The sequence below is a fragment of the Vicia villosa genome, linkage group LG2 (assembly GCF_029867415.1).
Source record: "Vicia villosa cultivar HV-30 ecotype Madison, WI linkage group LG2, Vvil1.0, whole genome shotgun sequence".
Taxonomy (NCBI): domain Eukaryota; kingdom Viridiplantae; phylum Streptophyta; class Magnoliopsida; order Fabales; family Fabaceae; genus Vicia; species Vicia villosa.
The window spans coordinates 12715190-12740896 of NC_081181.1; the positions used below are offsets into that span (position 1 = coordinate 12715190).

Genomic DNA, 25707 nt, shown 5'->3' on the forward strand with positions numbered 1-25707 from the left:
ATTACAAAAATTTTAATAAATTTTTATGTATTAATATAACTAAATTATTGATATTTATAAATTAGTAATATATATTAAAATAACTACTAATATTTGTTATTAAACATAAAATTAAATTCTTATATTTTATTAATATTATTGGACTAAAGTAATATGTATTTAAGATTTTTTTTTAAAAGAAGTTTTAATTTGGATGATAACACTTGTGTCAATTACTATAATTTTATAAGAGAAAAAAAGAAGTGTAAAATATTTTTCATATGACAAATGAGAGAAGTGTATTCTATTAAAATTTTGATATGACACAGTAAATTTAAAAATATTAATCGGTTGTATTTGTAATATTGTTTTAATTTAATCGATATGAACCTTTAAACTCATTTTATAACTACAATTAACTTATACAATTAGTTTTTCTTGACATGATTTGAACTTTGAAGAATAAATAGCAACGAGCTGACTCCATCCAGTTTTAATTAATCTAAACATTAAAATATATATACCTCTGAATACCATCATATTTCATGAATTCATACAAAACCTCAAAGTTTATGAATTAATGATATTGATATTACTACTCTACATGAAACCAGTATTGTGTAGGTATTTTGTTTTATAATTTGAGTTTTAGGTTTCATTTACTTTTGTTATTTTTCAGCCCTTTTCTATCACTTATTGTTTCATTGTTGTTATCTTTTAGAAAATTTTGGTATCAAAGATTGGACTTCTGCCTGCAAGTTGTTTGATAAAATGCCTGAAAGAAATTGATAGCACTTGAATGAATTCAGATGCATTTCTATAGTAAAACAAATGGATTCATAATAAGCTTATTTTCTGCTCACTTTTTTCATATGTAGTTTATATTACAAGTTGAAATTTGATATAATCCATCAGTTTAGTTTTAAGGGTTTCAATTGAGGGATGTTGTTTTTCTTTAATTTGAAAATGAAGCATATTACATGTTTGATTAAATGTCTTTAGAGTGAATTCATTCTCATAATCCGTGTGTCATACTAGGCTGTTTGATTTAAGCTAATTTCTTTACGGTGTTTTAATTGATTCTGGTTTTGCTATTTGACATTCTGTTTATGTTGCTTTCGTCAGGTGTTCGCTCATGATACATACACTAAAAGTGTTTGACTTGGTGGTGTGACAAGATAAATGCTTGGTGGATCACTGTCTTGTAAAACTGCAGATATAAATGGAACTCTGCTCAACCTTCTTGGTAATTGCAAATCAATGCTTGAGCTGAAGAAGCTTCATGCTATTGGGATCTCTTTTGGTTTATCTCATGAAGACTCGTTTATGTACAAAATCCTTTCATTTTCTGCTCTGTCCAATTCAGGCGACATTGATTATTCCTACAGGGTTTTCTCCCAGCTTTCCAGTCCAACAATTTTTAGCTGGAATACAATCATAAGAGGCTATTCAAATAGCAAAAATCCAATTCATTCCCTATTTATTTATCTAAAGATGCTGCGACATGGGGTTGCACCAGACTACTTAACATACCCATTTCTCGTGAAGGCCTCAGCACGCCTTTCAAAACAGGAAAGTGGTGTATCTGTGCATGCCCAAATTATAAAAACTGGGCACGAGTCTGATAGATTTATCCAAAATTCTTTGATTCACATGTATGCTTCTTGCGGGAATATTATGTGGGCTCATAAAGTATTTGATAGTATGCAAGGAAAAAATTTGGTTTCATGGAATTCCATGTTAGATGGTTATGCCAAGTGTGGAGAAATGGCTTCGGCTCAGAAAGTTTTTGAGTCAATGCAGGAGAGGGATGTTCGGTCATGGAGCTCTTTGGTTGATGGTTATGTGAAGGCTGGAGAGTACAGGGAAGCTATGGCCATCTTTGAAAAGATGCGGGCTGTTGGTCCCAAAGCCAATGAAGTGACTATGGTGAGTGTCTTGTCTGCTTGTGCACATCTTGGCGCTCTAGAAAAAGGGCGAATGATGCACAAGTATATTGTTGACAATTGTTTACCAATGACAATGGTCTTGCAAACTTCTCTTGTGGACATGTATGCTAAATGTGGGGCAATAGAGGAGGCTTTGTTTGTATTTCGGGGCGTCTCAAAGAGTCAAACTGACGTGTTCATTTGGAATGCAATGATTGGAGGTCTTGCCACACATGGGTTAGTGGAAGAATCTCTTAAATTGTTTAAGGAAATGCAAATGTTCGGCATCCGATCCGATGAGATCACATACCTCTGCTTGTTGGCTGCCTGTGCCCATGGAGGACAAGTTAAAGAAGCATGGTACTTCTTTGAGAGCCTTGTTAAATGTGGCATGACACCTACAAGTGAGCACTATGCTTGCATGGTAGACGTGCTGGCGCGTGCAGGTCAATTAACCACTGCATACCAATTTATTTGTCAAATGCCCATAGAACCATCAGCTTCCATGTTAGGTGCTCTTTTTAGTGGGTGTATTAACCATAGAAATTTAGATCTTGCAGAAACAGTTGGCAGGAAGCTTATTGATCTAGATCCAAACAATGATGGAAGATATATTGGCTTGTCAAATGTATATGCAGTTGTCAAACGTTGGGATGATGCAAAGAGCATGAGAGAAGCCATGGAAAGAAGAGGAGTGAAAAAATCACCTGGGTTTAGTTTTGTTGAAATATCTGGGATCCTTCATAGATTTATTGCCCACGATAAAACACACCCTGATTCAGATGAAACTTATTCTATGCTACATTTTGTTGTCTGTCAAATGAAACATGGTTGCCGCCAGCACAATCAGGAGGAGAATTTGTTGAATGATACATCAATAGAAGATGATTTGATTCTCTTTTGAGTAGATTGCGTTAAAGTTTGTAGCAGTTAACATTTGTTGTGGAAGAGTTATTGCACAAGACCTACATGTCGGTTACAGGCGTAAGGAATGTAACTACCATTTCACATTGTGAAAACAAGTTTGTGCACTCTAACAAGTAATAACTAGATAAAAGCCTCGAAAAACCTGATGGTTCTGGAATTGTTGGCAGTTTGTTGACCATGTTGTTTACTACATATGTTTGTGGACACAGTTTAAATACGTAAATAAATATCAAATCAATAGTCTTATTTATATTTATGATTTGAGTCAATAATTTCTATCTGTAAGATTTGAAATTAAGAATTTACATCAAAGGAAATTAAATTAGCCTCTTTCCTACTCCAAACCGAGGGGCATCAATTAAAATAGTGGTTCTGATTATTTCAAATGTGGTAGAAAATATCTTAGTTGAAACTAGTAGGCATCCATTGATTCGACCCCTGACCTTTCATACCAGAAAACTTAAGGACTTAAATCTGCGCCCTTGTTGGTGCAAAATTGTTGGTTTTAGGGTGTTTGTAAAGGTTTGTTTTGAGCTTTAGAAGCACCACTCTGTCAACTTGCCAAAATACTATGCTTTACATCTCCTTTAAGTACTTTTTTTTTGGGGGATATAAAACCTATCAAATTTGAACAATATTCATAAGTCTTAATTTGACAGACTCCAGATGATCTTGCACTAATTAAAAAGTATTTGTTTTTGACTATTTGAAGAATCCATACTAGGTAGGTGAAATCTTAAACTGGTTGTAGATACTAGATACTACAGAAGGATGGAAGTTGAACTTTCACAGTGAATTTGCGAAGCAAGAGAGATGGAGTTTTTTTTAATTGTGGTGAATGGATACAATATATTTTGATCAAATTAAGCTGATATCATTTTCTGTGCAAAAAAGTTGTAAAGTAGCTTACTCCACCTAGTGGAAAAAGGCTCTATTGTTTCTTACATTACATCCTTTGTTAACTCTGTTGTTAATTACTCATACACATGCAATCTCTTAAAGCTAATTATCTAATTATTATGTGTGTGACCTAAATTATGAAGTATTTATCAATTCATTTGTTGGGTTTCAGTATTTATGCAAGCAAGTACATACTAATCATTGCTAGTGTTAGTGAGCATCAGCCGCCAACTTGGCCTTCTTACTTTATGGACATCAATGTCTTGGCGTTTCTGGTTCCAGCTGGCATTATCGTGAGTTCTCTTGCTGAAAAGGTCTTTTGTTTGATTTTCTCATAGTATTCTGAGAAGCTCTTAACTTAGTCATGTTGGTTCTTACTGTTGCAGGCTTGCTTTTCGCCTGTATCTGATGCTAGCTCTTTTGTGATACATTATATTGTTACATCGGTGTATTTTTCTGGTGTCATGGTATGGAACTATTGGGACTGCAGTATTTCAACTTATAGCATTTTTTATTTCATTTTATTGACTACCCAATATCATCAAATATCAGGTTCGCCTGATGCTTGTGCTTGCTCCAGCGGCTTGCATCTTGTCTGGAATTGCTCTTTCTCAAGCTTTCGATGTTTTCACTAGATCAATTAAATTTCAGCTACCCAGTCTCTCAGTTGATTCTCATATTGATGTAAGCATTTGTTCTTTAATTGTCATCAGATTTGACATTGCTTCCTTTTAGTCACTCAATGAGTTATCCTTGTTCAAATTGTGCTTTTGATTATCAAGGCTGGAGGTGCCAGTTCTGAAAGTGTTGTGCCAGATGATACTGTGGAGACTGATAAAACTGAGGACACACCTAAGGAACGGACCTCAAAAAAGAGCAAGAGGAAGGAAAAGGAACCTGTGGAAAAGCCTCCTAGCAAGTCACAAATTAAGAAAAGGCTTTCGGTTTTACCTCTGGAAACATCCATTATTGCTATTGTCTTACTTATATTGTTGGGTGCCTTCTATGTGGTAATTTCCAAATCATCCCGTCATTCATTTGAAGTTAACTAGGTTTCTGAACCATAATATTTTCAAATTATCTTTTACTTTTCAATATATGTTTTTGTTCCCCACTAGGAATTTAATATTAGTTATTCCTTTTTATTTAACTTAATGTATTTCTTTATTATTACTTCACAATTTACTTTTATTTTTAGATAAATTCCTGGTTGTTTGTTAAATCGGTGCTGGTTTGTACACAATTAGGTCTATAATGTCATCTTTTATTGATATTTTGTTATTGTCTTTCTGAAAACAGTCAACAAGGCATCCTCATGGTGCAGTGTATGTCAATAAAAAAATCTTTCTTGATGTTTACAGTGACCTTATTATCTTGATCTCTCCTGTAGGTTCACAGTGTATGGGCAGCAGCAGAAGCTTATTCAGCCCCTTCTATCGTCCTAACATCACATTCACACGACGGGCTTCATGTTTTTGATGATTTTAGAGAGGCTTATGCTTGGTTGAGTCATAACACAGAAGTAGATGATAAAGTAAGTTTCACGGCATTTCCATATTTTTCTGCTGAAACATATGAATTTGCTTCTGTAAGAACTTTATAATCTGTTGTAACACTTTGGTATGTACTGTTTTTAAAGAGGGACACTTTGGAATGAACTATCAGTGTCTCTTGTCTGTCAAGTTCGACATACTGATTAATGATCTTCTATCTGCATAAGACTGCATGATTTTGTTGATTCTAATCTTGAAATAGATGTCTTAAAATTTAACATTTTTTTTGCAACGTACATTCAAATATACAAAATGTGATGTGATCGGTGATGCCACTGTAGGTTGAGCAAGTTGCCATTGAGGCTGCAGATGATGAAATTTCACTATTTTGTATTTTCTATAGTTTGATATTATGGATTGTGAAATGCCATTAGACTAGAGATGGCTTACTTGATGTTTTGTATTAATTTGGGGCATTATCCCTAGCTTGTAAAAAAACAATTGGTCCCACTAACATTTTGATTCCTTTCTCATTTTTGTGTGTGGCTAGTTGTTGAGTAGAAATTATCAATCATTATATTTGAATCACTAGTACTACACTCTTTGACGCGTTCTAGTTATCAGAATATTAAAATTTATGAACTCGTGGGAAGATCTTCATAGGTAGGCTTATCAACCCTTTAGTATTTAATAATATTTAACATTGTTTAATGTTGAATCCATGATATATTCGATCACTCAAGTCAAATGGATAGTTTATGGCTTAAGTTTCTAAATTGTTATCCTCCATAAGATTACTCCCCCACTTCCAATTAAAAGAAAAACAAAAGTTAAATTTACTTCTCAAAATTTCTTGTAGGTGGCTTCTTGGTGGGATTACGGATATCAAACAACTGCAATGGCTAACCGAACTGTTATCGTTGACAATAATACCTGGAATAACACGCATATTGCTACTGTTGGTACTGCAATGTCTTCTCCAGAAAAGGCTGCTTGGGAAATTTTCCACTCTTTGGATGTCAAATATGTTCTTGTTGTCTTTGGAGGTCAGCTTCTTTTTTCATATTCGGATTATCAAAGTCATTCTCTTCTGATTTGTTGCTCCGTGCTTATTATTAGGATTGGTGGGGTATCCCAGTGATGATATTAATAAGTTCCTGTGGATGGTTCGTATTGGAGGGGGTGTATTCCCTCACATAAAGGAACCTGATTACTTGGTAAGTCATACTTGAAATTTTGGCTGTTTAATCTGGGCATCGATATATGATTTTCTAAAACAGACGATACTCTAGCTGCTTTCATTAATTGCTCAGCTTATTAGTAGTGTTAACCCTTCTTTGTTTTCAACTTCTTCAAAAGAGGGATGGCCAATATCGAATTGATTCTATGGCCACACCAACAATGCTTAACTCCCTCATGTATAAGCTTTCATATTACAGGTCAGTTTCATTGTAAAATTGGCTTTAAAAAATTATCTGTTTTCAACTGTTAGGCTGCTTAACTACCCTCTACATTGGTTTGCTACAGATTTGTGGAGACAGACGGTAAAGCATTTGACAGAGTGAGGCGGACAGAGATTGGAAAGAAACATTTCAAACTTACGCATTTTGAAGAGGTCAGATTATTTTTTATTAGTCTGCTCTGTGCACTTAGGGAGGGAGGGTAATATGAAATTAATCTATTATGAGTTTTGTCTGGCTGTCTAAAATATATGATGATACTGAAATTAATTTATACTTAGTGTGTGGCAAGATGAATTCACATACTGAACCGATCATGGTATCTGTTCTACAATATCTGATAATTTACCAAGTGTTTATCTATGCTGGCATATTTTGTTGTTATATTCATCACAGCAATCATTCTTTCTAATATTCTTTTCAGTGCTTGTTTTGGTTTTCTGATGTAAGTCACTTAAATGCATTCAGGTGTTCACAACCCACCATTGGATGGTGCGGTTATACAAGTTGAAACCTCCAAAGAACAGGATTCGGGGAAAGATTAAAAAAACAAAATCTGTAAGAATATAATTCTTTTCATCTACTTAGATTCCTTGTTAATATTTGATTGGAAATAACTTCAGCTAGACATAACTGGTCTCTCGTCTTATGTTTTGCAGAAATCAACCCCAAAAACTGTCTCAAAAAGGAAAGGACTAAAAAGGAACCCTTTTTAGTTTAGTTTTCCGTTTATTTATTAGTTGGTAAGCATATTTATTAGTATGCACTTCATGTACACATGTATACAGCTAATAGAAAGGTCATGGAGAGATTTTGCAGGCATTGTTAGTTACAATCTCTTGAGTATCAAATGATAAACAATTTTTGGAATTACATCTTTTTGGACTGAACTGGGAAGATCTCATTTTTAGGATTAAGATGCTTTTGAGCAAATTTCGTTGATATAAATATTCTTGGCATTTCTCTTTTAGGGTTGAAATCTAGAAAATCCTGAATTAGTTAATGGTATTTATTGTTCCCGATGAAATGGATAAATGAATCTCGATGCATGTTAAGTTTGTTAGAGATCATTAACTAGTTTCTTGCACTTGGTTTGTCATCAATAAGGCTCTAAATAGAGCAAATGTATCACCTTTCATTATCTTTTCATATTGTTCCCCAAGAGATTTTTGTCTCAATCATTAAACTCTCAAGCTTCCTTTTCACCTTCTTCTCCTTATCCTTCTAATTTTCAACATGGTATTAGAGTGATACTTTCCACCTTGCATCATCAAACCAGAACCACCTTCCATCCGCAGTCTTCTGCAAAACCTCTTTTCATTGTCAGTTTTGAGATTCTCATTCAATCTTGAAAGCCCTTAAGGTTTCTTTTTCTCTTCATCCCCACATTCTTTGATTTCCAACAATTTTTCACTGCCATATTCAAGCTGTTGCTGCTCAAATAATTTTATTTAGCAGACCATATTTTTTGCATACTACTACAAATGAAAATAAGGGATAGAACTTAACACACATTTATTAGGTATTTAATATTTAGTTATTCCTTTTTATTTAACTTAATGTATTTCTTTATTATTACTTCACAATTTACTTTTACTTTTAGATAAATTCCTGGTTGTTTGTTAAATCGGTGCTGGTTAGTACACAATTAGGTCTAAAATGTCATCTTTTATTGATATTTTGTTATTGTCTTTCTGAAAACAGTCAACAAGGCATCCTCATGCTGCAGTGTATGTCAATAAAAAAATCTTTCTTAATGTTTACAGTGACCTCATTATCTTGATCTCTTCTGTAGGTTCACAGTGTATGGGCAGCAGCAGAAGCTTATTCAGCCCCTTCTATCGTCCTAACATCACATTCACACGACGGGCTTCATGTTTTTGATGATTTTAGAGAGGCTTATGCTTGGTTGAGTCATAACACAGAAGTAGATGATAAAGTAAGTTTCACGGCATTTCCATATTTTTCTGCTGAAACATATGAATTTGCGTCTGTAAGAACTTTATAATCTGTGTTGTAACACTTTGGTATGAGCTGTTTTTTAAAGAGGGACACTTTGGAATGAACTATCAGTGTCTCTTGTCTGTCAAGTTCGACATACTGATTAATGATTTTCTATCTGCATAAGACCGCATGATTTTGTTGATTTCAATCTTGAAATTTATGTCTTAAAATTTAACATTTTTTTTGCAACGTACATTCAAATATACAAAATGTGATGTGATGTGATCGGGGATGCCACTGTAGGTTGAGCTAGTTGCCATTGAGGCTGCAGATGATGAAATTTCACTATTTTGTATTTTCAATAGTTTGATATCATGGATTGTGAAATGCCATTAAGACTAGAGATGGCTTACTTGATGTTTTGTATTAATTTGGGGCATTATCCCTAGCTTGTAAAAAAACAATTGGTCCCACTAACATTTTGATTCCTTTCTCATTTTTGTGTGTGGCTAGTTGACGAGTAGAATGTATCAATCATTATATTTGAATCACTAGTACCACACTCTTTGATGCGTTTTAGTTATCAGAATAGTAAAATTTATGACCTCGTGGGAAGATCTTCATAGGTAGGCTTATCAACCCTTTCATATTTAGTAATATTTAACATTGTTTAATGTTGAATCCATGATATACTCGATCACTCAAGTCAAATGGATAGTTTATGGCGTAAGTTTCTAAATTGTTATCCTCAATAAGATTAATCCCCCCACTTCCAATTAAAAGAAAACAAAAGTTAAATCTTACTATTCAAAATTTCTTGTAGGTGGCTTCTTGGTGGGATTACGGATATCAAACAACTGCAATGGCTAACCGAACTGTTATTGTTGACAATAATACCTGGAATAACACGCATATTGCTACTGTTGGTACTGCAATGTCTTCTCCAGAAAAGGCTGCTTGGGAAATGTTCCACTCTTTGGATGTCAAATATGTTCTTGTTGTCTTTGGAGGTCAGCTTTATTTTTCATATTGATTTGACCCCTGACCTTTCATACCAGAAAACTCAAAAAGGTATAGCTAGGAGAATTAACTATGACTAGCAAATATTGTTCGGTGCCTATATATCCTTGCATCACAAATCTGATGTTGATGTCTTTAGTTCTGTTGGAGATGCCTGTGTGAATCGATAGAATCTACATACGGTATTGATTGTAGCAAATTTAAAATAAAATCATGCTAGTATTGACGAGGGCTGTCCATTATGCTTTTGAAATGAAAATATTAAAAATACCTTATACGGTTATACCATTCCACATGCTTTTGTGAAACAACTTTTGTACATCAGTTTTTTTTTTTTTGTAGAAATATAAAAATTAAACGAAGAGTTTACACTCATGTCGCAGAGTATAGTACATCAATTGTTCATTTATGTTGTGATTGGTGGAATTATCATTGACATTCTACATCTTGATTTCCTTGTGTATCCTTCATGACATATTGCTCTTCCTCAATACTTTTTCCCCATAAAAGAATATACATGCCAACAATAACCAAGGCAGATCCTGCAATACTGCTTGTAGCAGTTAGGGATTCATTAGGTGCAATGGAAGAAAGAAAAGGTGTGGAAATCATAGAAGAGTGAAAAAAGAAATCAACCTTCCCAAGTATATTTCCTCCTTTAGTATTGAGAAATCGAGAACAGCTACGAATATTTGTAAAAGAGGGGTAAATGCTGCAGTAAAAACTGGACCCCTTTGCTTGACACACCATGACATTGCGACATAGCACAACCCCGATCCCACCAATCCCTAAGATCACATAAATATTTTGAGTTCTAAGATTTCTATATTTAGTCATGAACTTCACAATTAGTTTTGAAAAGGATTTGAATTGCTGCAATCAATAATTCACGCAGTCAGCACATGGGTGGTATTTCAATCAAGATCAGACGATGCAGAAAGGAAAGAATTGACTTTTTTGCAACTCTATCATGCTTGAAATCTGACTATCCAATCTTGATCCAACGACCATGATGTCCTGGCTGCGTGAAATCGTGCGATTTTTTACTGCACCCAAATCCTTTTGAAAACCTTGTACATGATGTGTGTATTTCATTTCATCGCAAAGAGCATACTTACAGAATATATTACACACACTATTTCTAGCTTTCCTTTGACGATCCATGAGCCATTCTTTCCCTTGATGACCAAAGTTAATATTGTTGATTGAATAGTAGCAAAAAGTGACAAAATAGCAGTGCTAGAGTATTGATATGGATACTTTTTGCTAATCTTTGCTTGTAGAACAAACCATGAAGACCACAAAATGCAACCTGCAGTCAGAAGTATTGATCCTACAATCCATTTCTCTAACTTTGCAGCTGGTGGCCCATTTGTATCTCTATGTGCTATGTGTTGAGATTGTGGGTTGTTCAAGGGAATTCCTTTATAAAAGGCTAACAACAAAACTCCACCAATACACACAATTGCTCCCAAGGTTTTGGCTTTGCCACTCTTGATTTTCAAGTTCACCTTCTCTATCCTAAAAAATTTTCAATCTGGTAATTAATTGAAAATTTATTGTAGTTATATTAATACCGCAATCAAGTAATTATGTCTTTTTGTTTAACTTACCCAAATGGAAGTGACATGATGAATGTAAATACAGGTACCATGTTGAGGAATGCACATGAGACTGTAGCAGATGTATACCCAAGTCCAAGAAGAAACAGGTATTGGGGAAGTGTTACTCTGAAAGGCATTCATAGAATGTTATTTATTTGATAACTATAGTATTAGCACAGAACTATAAGCGTGTTCTTCCGTCCCGATAATTCATACCCGACAAGAGCAGATAGAAAAAGGAGACATATTATGCGAGCCTCCAGTTTGTGTTTCCTGTAAAAAAAAATTTGAAAACTGCTTCAATATATAGGCCCAAACAAGTTATAAATAAGTTGTACCAACCAAACACCAAAGGACGAATACCCTTCATAGAACCATGCAATAGGTGTCATGAAGACGAATGAAATTGCTTGTCGATATGTTACAATTGACATGTAGTCCATTCCTTCATTGAGAACCATTTTGAGAAGTAAATTGACAAAAGCAAGAGCTAAGTTAACTATAATCAAGGTAGTAACTGGCTTGCACAATACATGGCATTGCATCTTGAAAATCCCCTCTTTCAAATTCGTAGTTTGTTGTTAGTTTTGGAAGGAATGGTTTGATGCAAGTTGTTTTCTTCAATATATAGAGGAGTTATTAACCTCATAGAACCAACATGATTAACATTCCTCCGTCGCATCAACACTTTTTAGAGATTCTACTTGGTGACTCTTTTAGCCATATTTTTCTCATTCCCTTACTACTATTCCCTTGCTCGAGTTATAAGCTTACTGAAGTAAAGCAGTGCTAATAAAACCACGTTTTATATACATTATAAATATATACCTTTCTCAATTGATATCAGAATAACTATATTCTTTTATGAATGAATATAATCCAAAGTAATGAAAGGATGTTATGTTACTGTTCTTAGAACCATTAGCTTCTTATTCTTTTGACGAAATTTCCAAGTGGTTGTGACTTGTATGCATCATTAGAAATTAGAAAGTAGAAAGTAGAGACACATATGACATTCTTGTTTCCAACTCCTTTAGGTTACTGTTTCCATGCTTTAATTGGAACCTAGTTTTATATTACTTGTAAGAACAAAATGTCAAATCATGACAGAAGATAGAAGGTAGCAGAAAGTTGAAAGGTTCTCTTTGAATGGAATGCAAATTATTGGCATGGAAAATATGGTTAAATGTATTTAGTTTCATCACATAAGATATGTAAATATATAAGCAAGAGTAGTTTCTCCTTGATACTTTGGGTATATGATTTCTGCACTTTTTTCACATGGAATGAAAAGCAGTGAATATGCACATTTGCTCCTTAAATTGTATTTAGATTTTCAACATAGTCTCTAAGTTTTGCAAATTCAGAATTTATTAGCCCCTATTAAGGGTGGAGTTACATTTGGGACAAGGGGTGATCATGTTACCCCAAACACCCCAAAATTTATATTTTATGAAGTAGGTAAAATATTTTCAAGTAATTAGTTTTGTATAAATATTTTTTGATGTAGATTTTGTATGAAAATTAAGCCACTAAGACTTCGAAGTCGAGGGTTTGACTCCTATCATTACCATTTTTTGTTTTGTTTAGTGTTATTTAAAACAAATTTGAGATTAGACATGACAACAAAACTCGTATTCGTATATATCTGTCCAAATTTGTCTTTTGTGTGTGACGATGAAAATTCTCTTTGATTGAGTTCAAATTTAAGTTTGTGTTTTTACTATTTTAAAAGATAGTATCCATCCCAAAATTTGACGTGGTTGATAATTTAGAAATATTTTCTATGATTTAGAATATTAATTGTTTAATTAATACATTAATATTTTAGTTTGTATTTTATTATTTGAGATATATGTGAATAATTTTAGGATTATTTTAATTTATTATTTTTAATGTATGTTAATGTTTGTTAAAGTTAGTTACTAATTATAGATTTGATAAAATTGACTATTTCATTTTAAAAAAAATTATTATGATGTGGGAATACTCAAATTCATTTGGGACAAATATTTATTGCAATCGTCGTTGTACATCTGATGATGCTGCGATTTGTGTTGGTCCTGACTTGATTAAGATGAAGCCTTATAAAAGCAAGGATGTTTTCACTTGTTTCACTTATGTTAATCCACTTTGTTTTCACCCTTTAACACATGTTTTCCATTTTTTCACATTTTTCATATCCATCTTAATTTTTTCCTTACCATACCTATATGGCTCCTAAAAAGTCAAGATGCCTTCGCAAGTGGCTAAACACCTCAACCATACTAATTGTTGCCCTTCGTGATGTTCTTAATCCCCAAATTGGAGAGAGATGGCATGTCGTTTAAACCTTCAAGTTCAATAGCGAATGCAAGTTCGAGATAAGAGATTTGAGGGAATAATAATAATATCTAGAATCTTCGATTTGTTATACAAAAGGAAATGAGTCAAGCTCAACATTTTAGTGGAAGAGTCAAATTAATCCACTGCCTTGGATTTTTTTTTTTTTGCAAACGCTCATGACCATTTAAAATTGAAAATTGAAAATTATTTATATGAAAACAATGTTTATATATATATATATATATATATATATATATATATATATATATATATATATATATATATATATATATATATATATATATATATATATATATATATATAATCGTACCTGATCAGATGGATCGTCAAGACCTGCACGAAACTGGATCTTTGAGAAGTGGAGGGGGTGTACCTTCAAGTTACTCCGATGCTAAATTAAGAAGATGAGCAATCAGAGTGCAAGTACGAGCTAAAGGTTAGAAGAGAATGAATACCTGACCCTCTAGTGAAAGAGGGTATTTATAGCCCCCAGTGCTGGGCCATGATCTCGCTACTAGGCTGGATTCCCAGGCCTAATTAGGAGATTGCCAGATTTCCTAGGTGGAAATATCGGAGATGCGTGAGTGCTCTCCGTCCTGGTCAACCACTCCGAAGTTCAAGGGAGACGCGAGCTTTTAGGGACTACGTGGATTCTGTGTTATACAGGGGGGTTGGATGTGAAGGAACCCTACGAGGAGAAGGGTCCTCGGAGGAGCAGGTGCTCGCGGGGAGCACGCTTGACATGCTTGGGTCTAGGTGAGGAGGTAGGTCCTCGTCATGCAGGGTGCTCGCAGGGAGCACTCATGCCGGACACCAGATAGCTTGCTCCAGTGCCGTCGGGTCCTCGAGGAGACGAGCACTGTTTGCCCTTTATGGGTTCAGAGATGCTTTGGACCTCTAAGGTTAAGTGGGCCGAAAATAGATTGAGCCGAATCTTGGCCCAGTCCAGAATAATATATATATATATATATATATATATATATATATATATATATATATATATATATATATATTATTTAACATAAAACTATACCATTAAATAGTTAATATAAATAATTATTTTGAATGAGAAAATATACCTAATTATTTTAATAATAGTGAATAATAAAGAGTTAATAAGAACACTATTTTAATAATAATGAGTATATATTTTGTTTTGGACTATCCCAATTATTTCAATTGGTTCAATCCACTCCTTGACTCAATACGCATTGGTCCAACACACTGTCCACAAGCAAAAACACATCCCTTTCTGCTGAGCACGACTGGTGATCAACCGAGCACGCGGAGATCCCGTCCTCGGCAACGACTAGTTCCCCCGAGCACGACCAATCGGAATCCAGTCTAATAGTCTCCTATATTCTGGGCCGCAAATAGCGCCCAAGCCCACGGAAATGGGGATCCAATCGAAAGAGACCATTATAAATAGCTCTCTACCTCTAGAGAGCAAGGTAACTCATTTCTCTCACCCAAAATCTAATACTTTATGTTGTACCTCTTCGTTCTTTCAACCCTTTTTTCTCTCAACTATCACTGAAGATCAAGCCTACCGTTGCTGACCACCTGTTCAACAGGAAAGAACATATTTCATATAAATATACATTTTTAATAGAATATAAGTAATTGTTTGTTTGATAATAGTGAGTAACAAAGAGTTATTAGGAGTTAATAAATTTTTATTATTCGGAAATAATTATTATTAATAAAAATATTTTAAATTATAACTACCTAAATATTTTAAAAATATGCAAAAAATATTACTAGTTGAATGAGAAAAAATGAAATGCACTTGATAGACATGCATCAATATAAATCTCATTTTTAATTTTAAAAAAGTGAAATTATATGACAAATTAAAATATTTTAATTGGTTGTATGTGTAAAACTGTTTTACACAGACGGTGCACTATCTTTAAACTCTAATTGAATTATAAAAGAAAAATTAAGTTGATTTTATTTCATTTCCTTTATTTTATTTCAATTTGGAGTTAATAATTCCTTTATTATCAACTTTTTGAAAAATTTATAAAAAAAAATATGAACTAATCTAAATTAATTTTACATTCTTAATGAATGAGTAATGACAATCACAAACACGTAATCCGTATCCGTTATGTAAAACTGAAAATTTTAAATTATTTATATGAAAATAATATATTTTTATTTGATGCCGGTCATTAAAAACTAATTCATTCCGTTGAAAATTCTCATTATTTCTAATTTACTAGTAGTTTGCCCGTGCGATGCACGGAAAAGTTTGTATAATTTGCTCTTAATAATTTGTTAATCATATTTTTAATATAAAAAATATCAATTGTAAGACAATAAGTAAAATATAGATTGAAAAAGGAAAAAGCGTAGGAGTAAGGTGAAAAGAATATTACCGTAGTTTTATTATGATATAATGTGATTTTTTTAATGAAATGAAAACAAAATATAAGAGAAAATGAAGATGAAGATTAGGGGTGATCAAATCCAAACCAACCCAATAGAAAACCGCAAACCAAACCAAACCAAACCGAAACCGCAAAAAACCGCATTTGGTTTGGATTAGTTTGGGTCATCTTTTAACAAAACCGCATGGTTCGGTTTGGTTTGCGGTTTGTATTTTATAAACCGAACCAAACCGAATCAAACCGCATTATGTTACAACCTAACTTTTACTTAACTCACATCCAACCCAAATTTAAATCTATAATACCTTAACCTTATGATTACGAACAATTTTCTCATCCTTACACATGATTTTAGTCCCGATCTTCTCAAATCTCTAATAGCATTATCGCGTCTTCTTTGCCACATACATCTTCCCTCTTTTTCTATAATCTCTACTCTCTTATATTCTTTCTTTTTCACCTTCTCATTTTTAGGCAAATGTTCCCTATTTCAGTTTCGTTTTTATCGCACATCTTCTTCTCTAATCTCTCAACTCTTTTGTTTTTTCTTTTTCACCTTCACTAATCTCTCGTATCTTCTATTTTTTTGTTTCATTCTAATAATTTTTATATTGTTTTATACTATTATTTTATGTTTATTATTCCACTTTTGTCTAATTTAATTTTTACATATTAAATAGAAAGTTATTGTCAAAATATGACGGGTTTTGTTGTTATTTAATAGTGTATGAATGTCTAAATACAAAGTTATGTTATCATCTATATGTATATGAATGGTTCAATAAAATATTTCTAAAAAACCGAACCAACCGCACCGAACCAAACCGCATTAGGTTGGTTTGGTTTGGTTCAGATTTTTTTTAAAAGCCAACCGAACCAAACCAAACCGCACGATTTTTTCTCTTGCGGTTCGGATGATTTTTTTCGTCAAAACTGCCCAAACCGCACCGCGATCACCCCTAATGAAGATATGACCTTAAAATAGTCTCAACCTAACATTCAAAAGTTTAATTCTTATGTTAGCATAAAGAAATATATAGTAGAGGTGGGATAATAGTGGAACGTTAAAAACAAATTACATGATTATTGATTAATTATATATTGTATATATTAGTCCGTGATAAATAATTATATTGTTTAATAATAATGTAATCACTGAAAAAGAAAAACTAAATGGTAAAATGAATTATTGAAAAATAATAATAGAAAAAAACATTAGTTAACTTCAGGGACTAATGCTTTGATCCGATATTGTAGTAGATGATTAAATTTTCTCAAAAAATTTAACATTGATGTGTGGTTAGGATTTATTTTGAATAAAAAATCTACGATTAAGTTGAAAGAGATCTTTATCATATTATGCAAGTATTCTTCAATATAACATCCATTTTTTTATAATTCATTTTTTTTTAAAATCTATAAAAAAATTTACCTATAAAAATTATAAGGTAAAATGAATGAGTGGAAAGAAAAACTAAGAGAAAATAATACGAAAAAATGGGATAATTACAATGACTAATCCCTCAAATTGATGAGAATTCTATTAGATGACAGCATAATTTTTTAACATTGCAATGAGATTTAATACATTAAAGAATGTTAAATGGGATATAAATTATATTTATAACATATTTATTTGACAGTTTTTTTAAACAAAACTTATTTGATATTTATATTTAAATTAAATATATATTTATAATTTTTATTATTATTATTATTATTATTATTATTATTATTATTATTATTATTATTATTATTATTATTATTATTGGAGAATTAAAGACTTTTTGTATAAAAAATGAGAATTAGAATAATAAGATATAATAGTGCTAATTGAATATATTATTATTATTATTTTTAATATTATTATTAGTTAGATATTATATAATTTATTATTATTAATACGGGTGGTTTAATATTATTATTATTATTATTATTATATTATTATAAATATTATAATAATTATTATTTATTTTTAGAGTTTGTATTTATAATTAAAGTTTTTATTAATAATTATTAATGTAAAATCAATTTTTAAAAAAGTAGAATTAGGATTGATATTAGAGTGACATGTGTCAAAGGTTGCCAAGAGTTATTATCATGATGACACATGGCTAGGGTTGCCATCATGACAACCTTGCATTTATATATAAATATATAAGATATTTTGAACATTTTGAAGAATTTTCACCAGATTGGGTTTTAATTGAGTTCTTCTTTCGCATTTAACCTAGCCAAGCCGCCACCACTGTAATTCAACCACACGCCGCTTATTCATCCTTCACTCCTCCGTCACTTTCCTCCTCCTTCCGCCGTGACTCTTCAGGTTTCTCTCTCCACATTCTTTCATTTCAATATTTTTTACTATAGCCGCCCCAAATCTCCACGACGGCAGCCACTCACGCCGTTTCGTTATCGTTAAACGAATCCGAGGCAGCGGCGACAGTGATGCGCTGTCGCCGGAACCGGCCGCTCTCCTCCACACCGTCGCAATTGCGCCACTATTAACCGCAATTAACTACCTAGGGTTTAGGATTATTCATTCCAATCACAGAAATTCGATAGTTTGTTCATTTCTTGCATTATATCTGATTCTATCTGATTCTGTTATGCGTAAACTATATTCTGATTTCAACTTTGATTACATTGCAAAACAGATATGGTTATTCCACCTCCGATAAGGCCTCCAAGGATTATAAATTTTCTCAAACCCTATGTTTTGAAGATGCATTTCACAAACAAGTACGTCACTGCTCAAGTGATCCACACTCCAACTGCTACCGTAGCTTCTTCCGCAAGCTCGCAGGAGAAAGCCTTAAGATCGACATTGGAAACTACTCGCGATGTTGCTGCCGCTGCGAAGATCGGGAAGTTACTTGCGGAGCGTCTTTCGCTTAAGGACATTCCTGCGGTTGCTGTTCACTTCAAGAGAGAACAGCGGTATCACGGAAAGGTAAAAGCGGTTATTGATTCTCTGAGGGAGGCTGGTGTTAAGTTGCTTTGAGTTGTGGTTTTTATGTGTTTTGTTTGTTGTATATGGAAGAGATCGTCTTTGTTGAATGTTGTCTTTGCGAATGAAGAGTATGAAGAATGAGATGTTCTGTATTGTTTTGGTCGAAAATAAGATCACTGATGTTAAACCCGAGCTCGTGTTTCTTTTTAACAATGTTATATAAGATGATATTTGTTTTGATCTAATGGTGTTTATCTTCTTCGGAGCGGTTGATTGAGTTGAAAAGCGAATACATTAATTCGTAGTTGATTTATGTCAAGAGATTCAACCAAGTTTTACATTGGTTGTTGACTGTATAACACACCCCTATCATTTTATCCGGATTTGGGATTAGCTATGCATAGCAAAGCTAACATAGGCTGAATTTAGTTTGTCTACTATCTAGTGAATGATGTTGTGGTAGTTTTATGTATGAAGTTAAACAATTCTTGTTAGAGAATCTCTTTTTTCAACTAGTAATCAAGTTTCTTTTATCATAGCCTATCCTGCACCGGGGAGATTGTTACTGTAATGGAATGGCATTATATCAGTAGAGCATCACTTGTTAATTTGGTTACTAGAAATACACTACTAGTTTGTTGTGCTAATATGCTGCCTTGCTGGGGGAAGGTGTTCAGTCCCTGTTTTCTTTTCTCAAATGGAAGTAAGGATTTTAATTTGTGTCAATTTATTGTTGCTTGTTCTTGAATATAACTTGGGTATAGGAGTTAAGTATGGGGATTGAAGGGGAAAAGGAGGATTTGTTGAGTATGGGAATTGAGAAAATTGATTTTGATTTTGGGGACATCACGGATGAAATGAAAATCAGGTCTATGGATGAAAATGATTTTGGTTTTTAAAAATCAGCATAGTTTGAGGAAAAATATTCACCAGCCATAGATTACATAAGTCATTAAAAGAGTCTTTGGTTCCGCGGTGAAGAAAACTGATTTTGAGTAATTTGATTTTATAAATTTGATTCAGATTAAAAGTAAAACTGATTTTGAGTAATTTGATTTTATAAATTTGATTCAGATTAAAAGTAAATTGAACAGTAAATTTTTATGTAAGAATAATGTTTAAATTCAAAAATTATAAATTATAATTTCAAATAGAATTAATTTTAAAAGGATCAACAATTCTATTGGACATTCATCAAACATGTTAAAAACTTTAAATCAAACATATCATAAATTGAGAGGTAAATTAAATTTACGTCGGTTGTTAACTTAATTGATGAATGTCTTGTCTTTGTAAATTCATTTCAGGATAATGTAGTTCACTTATAAGACAATGAAAAAATGGCACACTAAACATGTTGAAAAAATGGCACACTAAACATGTGGAGTAAAAGGGAAGAATAGACTCTATTCAATAGAAATTCAAATGCAATGAAGAGAGGAAGGGAAGAAAGGGAATAGTGTAATGGCGAATTTTTGAATAAATTTAAAGACATTTTTTAGATAAACTTGGGTATAACAACAAATGTTATGGAATATGTTAATGAATAAATATTGTTGGTAAAACATAACCAAATAAGTTTTTTTTAGAGCTTAATGATATTTATAATATTTTAAAAATAGGTAATGTATTCTTTTTTAACACCAAAAACTTTAAAAGTTCGTGTTCTTTTTAAAAACTAAAAAAAGAAAATTATACTAAAATGTGGGATTGTTAAAACCGGCTATTAATCAAAATTAGATCTAAGGGTTTGAAAATATTTGATAAGAGAGGGAAAAGATATTTGTGTTATGAATCATCCAAGAGAGAAAGGCCTAGAAGTTTAAGGGAAGAAGTATGATTTTTAAGGGCTTTAAATGTGCACAATATTTAATGTGCACAATATATCAAAAGAGGTGACTACAATCATAAAATCACACAATCTTTGATTCAGACATTGATATTGCATATAGTCACAATCTTCTTGAATAGCTCAAAGAATGATAGGTGTAACACTAAACCTTCGATGGACAATATATAATCTACATTATTGAACTTGATTTGGTAAGCTTGTCATTAATAGTGGTAGACAACCACTTTTATAAGTAACAAAGCTTAGATGGATGATAAAAGTTAATTTCATAGAATAGTTCTTGCTTCAATTGTTTTCAAGTTGGATTTACTTTGTTGTCAATACAACAAAAGGGTTGAAGGCATTTTAATTATAAACTCTCATAATCAAGTTTAATTGAGAGTGGATGTGAAAAGGGGAAAAATATTATAAAGATTTATGCAATCACTTTGAGAGAATTGATAATGTAAAATTGATTATGGCTAAAAATGAGTTGAAAGTAAAGTGATTTACGTTTGAATAAATTACTGTTAAAGTAAATTAAACAATAAATTTTAATATAAAGATTACGTTTAATCTTAAAAGTTAAAAATCATAATTTCAAATAAAAATCACATTTAAACATCAAATTATGGTCCATGAAACTTCTAGTAGCATACAAAATGTATGTTATTAGATTTTTTCTTTACCCACCTCTCTATGGGGGTCACCCCAGCGAAAAACCCATTTTACCCCGCTTCGAAAATGCATTTCCGAAATATTTTTTTTTCAAAATTTTTTCAGACTTCGGAAGTGCATTTCTGAAAAAATCCCAAAAATTGGGATTTTGACTAATTCGGAGATGCATCTCCGAAACAACAAAAAAAAATCTTAAAAAATCTCAAAAATTAATTTTATGATATTAATTAATTCACATATTATAAATTTGATATAATTTATGATTAATGAATAATAATAATAATTATATATTTTGATATAATTTATGAGTTATGAATAATAGTTATTATAAATTTCTATCCTGATTCATATTTTAAAATTTAAAATAATTTTAATTAAAAAAATTAAAATAATTTCACTTACAAAATAAGTTATAATTTTTTATTTATATATTTATAATAATTGTTATATATTTATAAAAAAATTAAAAAAAAATGAGTGTTTTAATTTATATATTTATATAATAATTATAATAATTATTCTATATTTATTACATTTATTATATATTATATATTATATATTTATATATTTATATAATAATTATAAAAATTAAAAAAATGAGTGTTTTAATTTATAATAATTATTATATATCTATATATTTATATATTTATATAATAATATTATATATTTATATATTTCACTTACAAAATTAATAATTATGATTATATATTTATATGTTTCTATTCTGATTCATAATTAAAAATGAGTTATAATTTTTTATTTAGTTTAAAAAATTTTAAAAAAGATTTTGTCTTAATTTTATTTAATGAATAAATTTTATACTTAATTTTATATAATTCAAAATTTACTTATGAAATTAAGATGTTTTTGATTTATATAAGTTAGTAAAATAATTTCTAACTTTAAAATTATTTAGGAAATTTTGATTCAACTTAATTTTATTGATTTACCTTTCATTTTATTGATTCACTTTCATTTTATACCTATTAATTGTATTGATTCACCTTGATTTTATTTTTTTAATAATTATTGAATTATTTCGGAAGTGTATATCCGAAACATTCCAAGACCAATTTGGTCTTGGAATATTTCGAATATTAATCTCCGAAAACACCTCCCTCTCCTAAAAAGGGGTGTTTTTGGAAATGCATCTCCGATAACTCAAAAAAGTGGGTGTTTTCGGAAATGCATCTCCGAAAACACATTTTTTTCGTGTTTTCGGAAGTGCATTTCCGAAAACACTTTTTTTTTTCAATAAAAGTACGTTTTCGGAAATGCATTTCTGAAATAAGGGGTATTTTGGGAAATTCGCCAGAGATGGATAAGAAAATTAGGAGGTGGGTAAAGAAATTTTCTGTCATTATTAGGCTCACGTTTCATCAATAATTTTATACAATTAAGGAATTCATTTTTTTTTAAATTATAAGTAAAAAATCAAAATTAGACTTGTGAAATACATTGTATGGTTTTCATATAAAAATCCATCAATCTCAACACTTTGAAAGATCATATATCTTTACCCAATATCCATTCTTTGATCTATGCATATTAACTTTCGACCGGCTCCTTGGATGTGCACATTCTTAAATGATGTTATATTTTCCATATAGCAATTGTATCTTTATGAGTAGAACCCTCTACTCCAGATACTCCATCATTAAACTTATGCAATGTACAACAAAAAGTGCTCAATAATTAATTTCTCATTGTCATCAATATTTTTCCATTTGCATTGTAACTTAGGGTCTGTTTGGTTCAACGGAGGGGAGGGGAGGGGAGGGGAATGGAGGGGAAGGGAGGGGAGGGAATTTAACTAAATATATGTTTGGTTCAAAGAAGGGGACGGGAGGGGAGGGGTTTTTAACAACATGTTTGTTTGGTTCACAAGGGGAGGGGAGTGATTTTAAAATTAAATTACCTTTTTATCCTTTGTTATTTGTACTTCGTAAAAATAATTCTAAATAACAATAGTATTGATTAAATTTCCCCAAATAAAAACTTGTTCGTTTATAAATTATACTATAATAGTAAACAACAGCACACATTAGTTGAACTATAGATCTTCAACGCAAATCAAACATTATCTAATCTTGATGATTCATCTAACCCAATAAAATAATTTCTATAATTTAAAATACATAAAATAATATTAGAATGTTAAAAAAATTGGACAAATAATATTAAACTTAAAATCTTTATTTATAACATAAATATAATATATTTGGATATTGTTATTATTATTAATAGTATAACAAAAAAATCTTATTACTATTGTATATTATAAATAAGAACTCATATAAGGAGGTTGTTATTATTAAAAAACAACATAATATCAAAAAAGAAAATTCAACAAAATAAAAAGGAAAAAATTCACCTGAGAGCAACAAGTCACAAATAGCAACCGCACAGTAGAAAAAATGAAACGTGAAATAACACAGAAAAATCTAGTCTTTAATGATTCAATAAGGGCAATCTTGGAATAAAAATAATAATTAAGGATAAAATAGGGAAAATAATAAAATTTTGATTAATGAATCTTCCCTCCCCTCCAAATTCCCCCAATTTGGAGGGGAGCAAAAAGTGAGTTTAGGAGGGAATTTGCTCCCCTCCCCTCCCCTCCCCTCCCCTCATAAAAAATGAACCAAACACATTTGTTTATAAATATTCCCTCCCCTCCCCTCCATCTACTTCCAACCAAACGGACCCTTAGTGTGCGGTCAATGACAACTTGCGGAAAGCATCAATTTACTACAAAAAGAACATACCCATGAGACTATTTTAAAAAAAAAGAAAAAAAAATAAGATAGTCTTCCTCATTCAATTGGTTTACCCATTTGTCATTAACATCCAAATTATCTTCTTCCAAATAGCCACATGTTCCTCCAAACTTTGTGGAAATTCACATTTTTTAATCAAATACTTGACTATAATATCATGATAAAATAGTGACTTATATCCTATGCCACAAGTATTAATTAGTTCATAGATCTTTTTAAAGTTGAATCATTTCACACATAAAAAGAAATAGTATTGTTGTAAAAATAAATATGGCAACGTTTAGGTATGCATCCTCCTTAATACCTTTCTTGTTAATGTTATTTAAAGTTGTGTAAGAAACTACTCTATTCTTGAAAAATTCGGAAGCAAATTTAACTTTTAGACTTTTCTTCTCCTCATCAACAAAATAAGCATTGTCTGCGTTATCTTCTACAATTATTTTCTTCACTAGTTTGTTTATATCGTATCTCTTAGACAATGTCTAACATCTTCTTCTTAACTTTATGAGAGACAAATCAATTTATACAAACTCAATTTTTTTATTCAAATTCTTAAATATAAGATAGTCATGTGTATCCCAAGTCAAAAGCCCCCATATGTTTATATATATTTTTTGAATTTAAATCTTTTCACACGTTAAAAGGAAATGAGATTAATGTAAAATGAAATGTGACAACATGCAAATGTGCATCCTCCTTAATAATCTTCTTGAAAATGTTATTTTTAGTTGTCTAAGAGACTATTCTATTTTTGAAAACGTTGGAAGCAAGTTCAATTTCTACTCTTCTCTCCTCCTCGTCAATAAAATCAACATTGTGTTCAACACCTCCATATAAGAACCTCTATCACTTAAGAAAAAGAGAAGTGAAAATGAGAATGGAAGGATATGTGTGTTGTGAATCACTCAAGAGAAAAAGACATGGAGGTTTAAGGGGAGTAATAGGTTTTTAAGGGTTTTAATTATGGGAAAGTATTTTAAAACAATATGATCACAAACCTATTTTGAAAATCTATTCCAACCGGGGTTGTATAAAATAAATTTGAGACCTGATTTCACAATTAAGTGATGGTTGGTTGATGTTGAGCAATCAAAATTAAGTATTTTTTTTATCGTATCCACAAGGATTGGTGCGATATAAATGTCGTTTAATAGTTACTATGATATTAAGTGGAACTTTGCGAGATGTTTGATGGTTTAAAGCTACAAAATGTAAATCCATAAATGATAGATAAAGTTTCAGAGATATGAGAGTTTGCCAGGATTTGATTTCATCTACCGATAGACTACGTAATTTTCCAGTCAATTATACACAATCTAAACATTCATTAATATCATCAATATCATCATGTATCTACCTTATGTCTAAACTTTTGATGAGGTTTCTAACTTATTGTTTAATTGACGATATCTCAGCCTATTAAACAATACCAAAGCATTAAGAATCGATACTTACGCTGAATGTTAAACCT

At 31.5% G+C, this 25707-nt stretch overlaps 5 protein-coding genes across 7 annotated transcripts; 4 read left to right on the forward strand and 1 right to left on the reverse strand.

Moving 5' to 3' along the window:
* Positions 1-414: 414 nt before the first annotated feature.
* Positions 415-3086, forward strand: LOC131649226 (pentatricopeptide repeat-containing protein At5g08305-like). 3 transcript variants are annotated; one of them, XM_058918987.1, is made up of 3 exons: positions 415-603; positions 1105-2353; positions 2468-3086. In XM_058918987.1, exons 2-3 carry the CDS (start codon positions 1162-1164, stop codon positions 2809-2811), a joined length of 1536 nt encoding a protein of 511 aa, XP_058774970.1. In that variant the 5' UTR covers positions 415-603; positions 1105-1161; the 3' UTR covers positions 2812-3086. The 3 variants fall into 3 exon arrangements, with proteins under 3 accessions (XP_058774970.1, XP_058774968.1, XP_058774969.1); XM_058918985.1 differs by having other exon boundaries at positions 416-603; positions 1105-3086; XM_058918986.1 differs by having other exon boundaries at positions 416-599; positions 1105-3086.
* A 138-nt stretch (positions 3087-3224) lies between these two features.
* LOC131649227 (dolichyl-diphosphooligosaccharide--protein glycosyltransferase subunit STT3A-like) lies at positions 3225-7560 on the forward strand. The gene is made up of 11 exons (XM_058918988.1): positions 3225-4027; positions 4121-4201; positions 4287-4418; positions 4517-4744; positions 5125-5268; positions 6087-6273; positions 6347-6444; positions 6587-6666; positions 6755-6842; positions 7156-7245; positions 7347-7560. Exons 1-11 carry the CDS (start codon positions 3872-3874, stop codon positions 7401-7403), a joined length of 1341 nt encoding a protein of 446 aa, XP_058774971.1. The 5' UTR covers positions 3225-3871; the 3' UTR covers positions 7404-7560.
* On the forward strand, positions 7466-9679 carry LOC131648577 (dolichyl-diphosphooligosaccharide--protein glycosyltransferase subunit STT3A-like). Its single transcript, XM_058918324.1, has 3 exons — positions 7466-7486; positions 8483-8626; positions 9455-9679. Exons 1-3 carry the CDS (start codon positions 7466-7468, stop codon positions 9662-9664), a joined length of 375 nt encoding a protein of 124 aa, XP_058774307.1. The 3' UTR covers positions 9665-9679.
* Positions 9680-9951: 272 nt separating this feature from the next.
* LOC131648578 (WAT1-related protein At3g30340-like) lies at positions 9952-11836 on the reverse strand (the record flags this gene model as incomplete). The annotated part of the gene is made up of 6 exons (XM_058918325.1): positions 9952-10201; positions 10288-10439; positions 10770-11172; positions 11265-11381; positions 11472-11528; positions 11619-11836. Coding segments are annotated over 6 exons (1068 nt in total), but the record flags the coding sequence as incomplete, so codon positions are not given.
* A 6330-nt stretch (positions 11837-18166) lies between these two features.
* LOC131645909 (uncharacterized) lies at positions 18167-19195 on the forward strand. Its single transcript, XM_058916101.1, has 2 exons — positions 18167-18323; positions 18655-19195. The coding sequence occupies exon 2, from the start codon at positions 18657-18659 to the stop codon at positions 18999-19001; it is 345 nt and encodes a 114-aa protein (XP_058772084.1). The 5' UTR covers positions 18167-18323; positions 18655-18656; the 3' UTR covers positions 19002-19195.
* The last annotated feature ends 6512 nt before the right edge of the window (positions 19196-25707 follow it).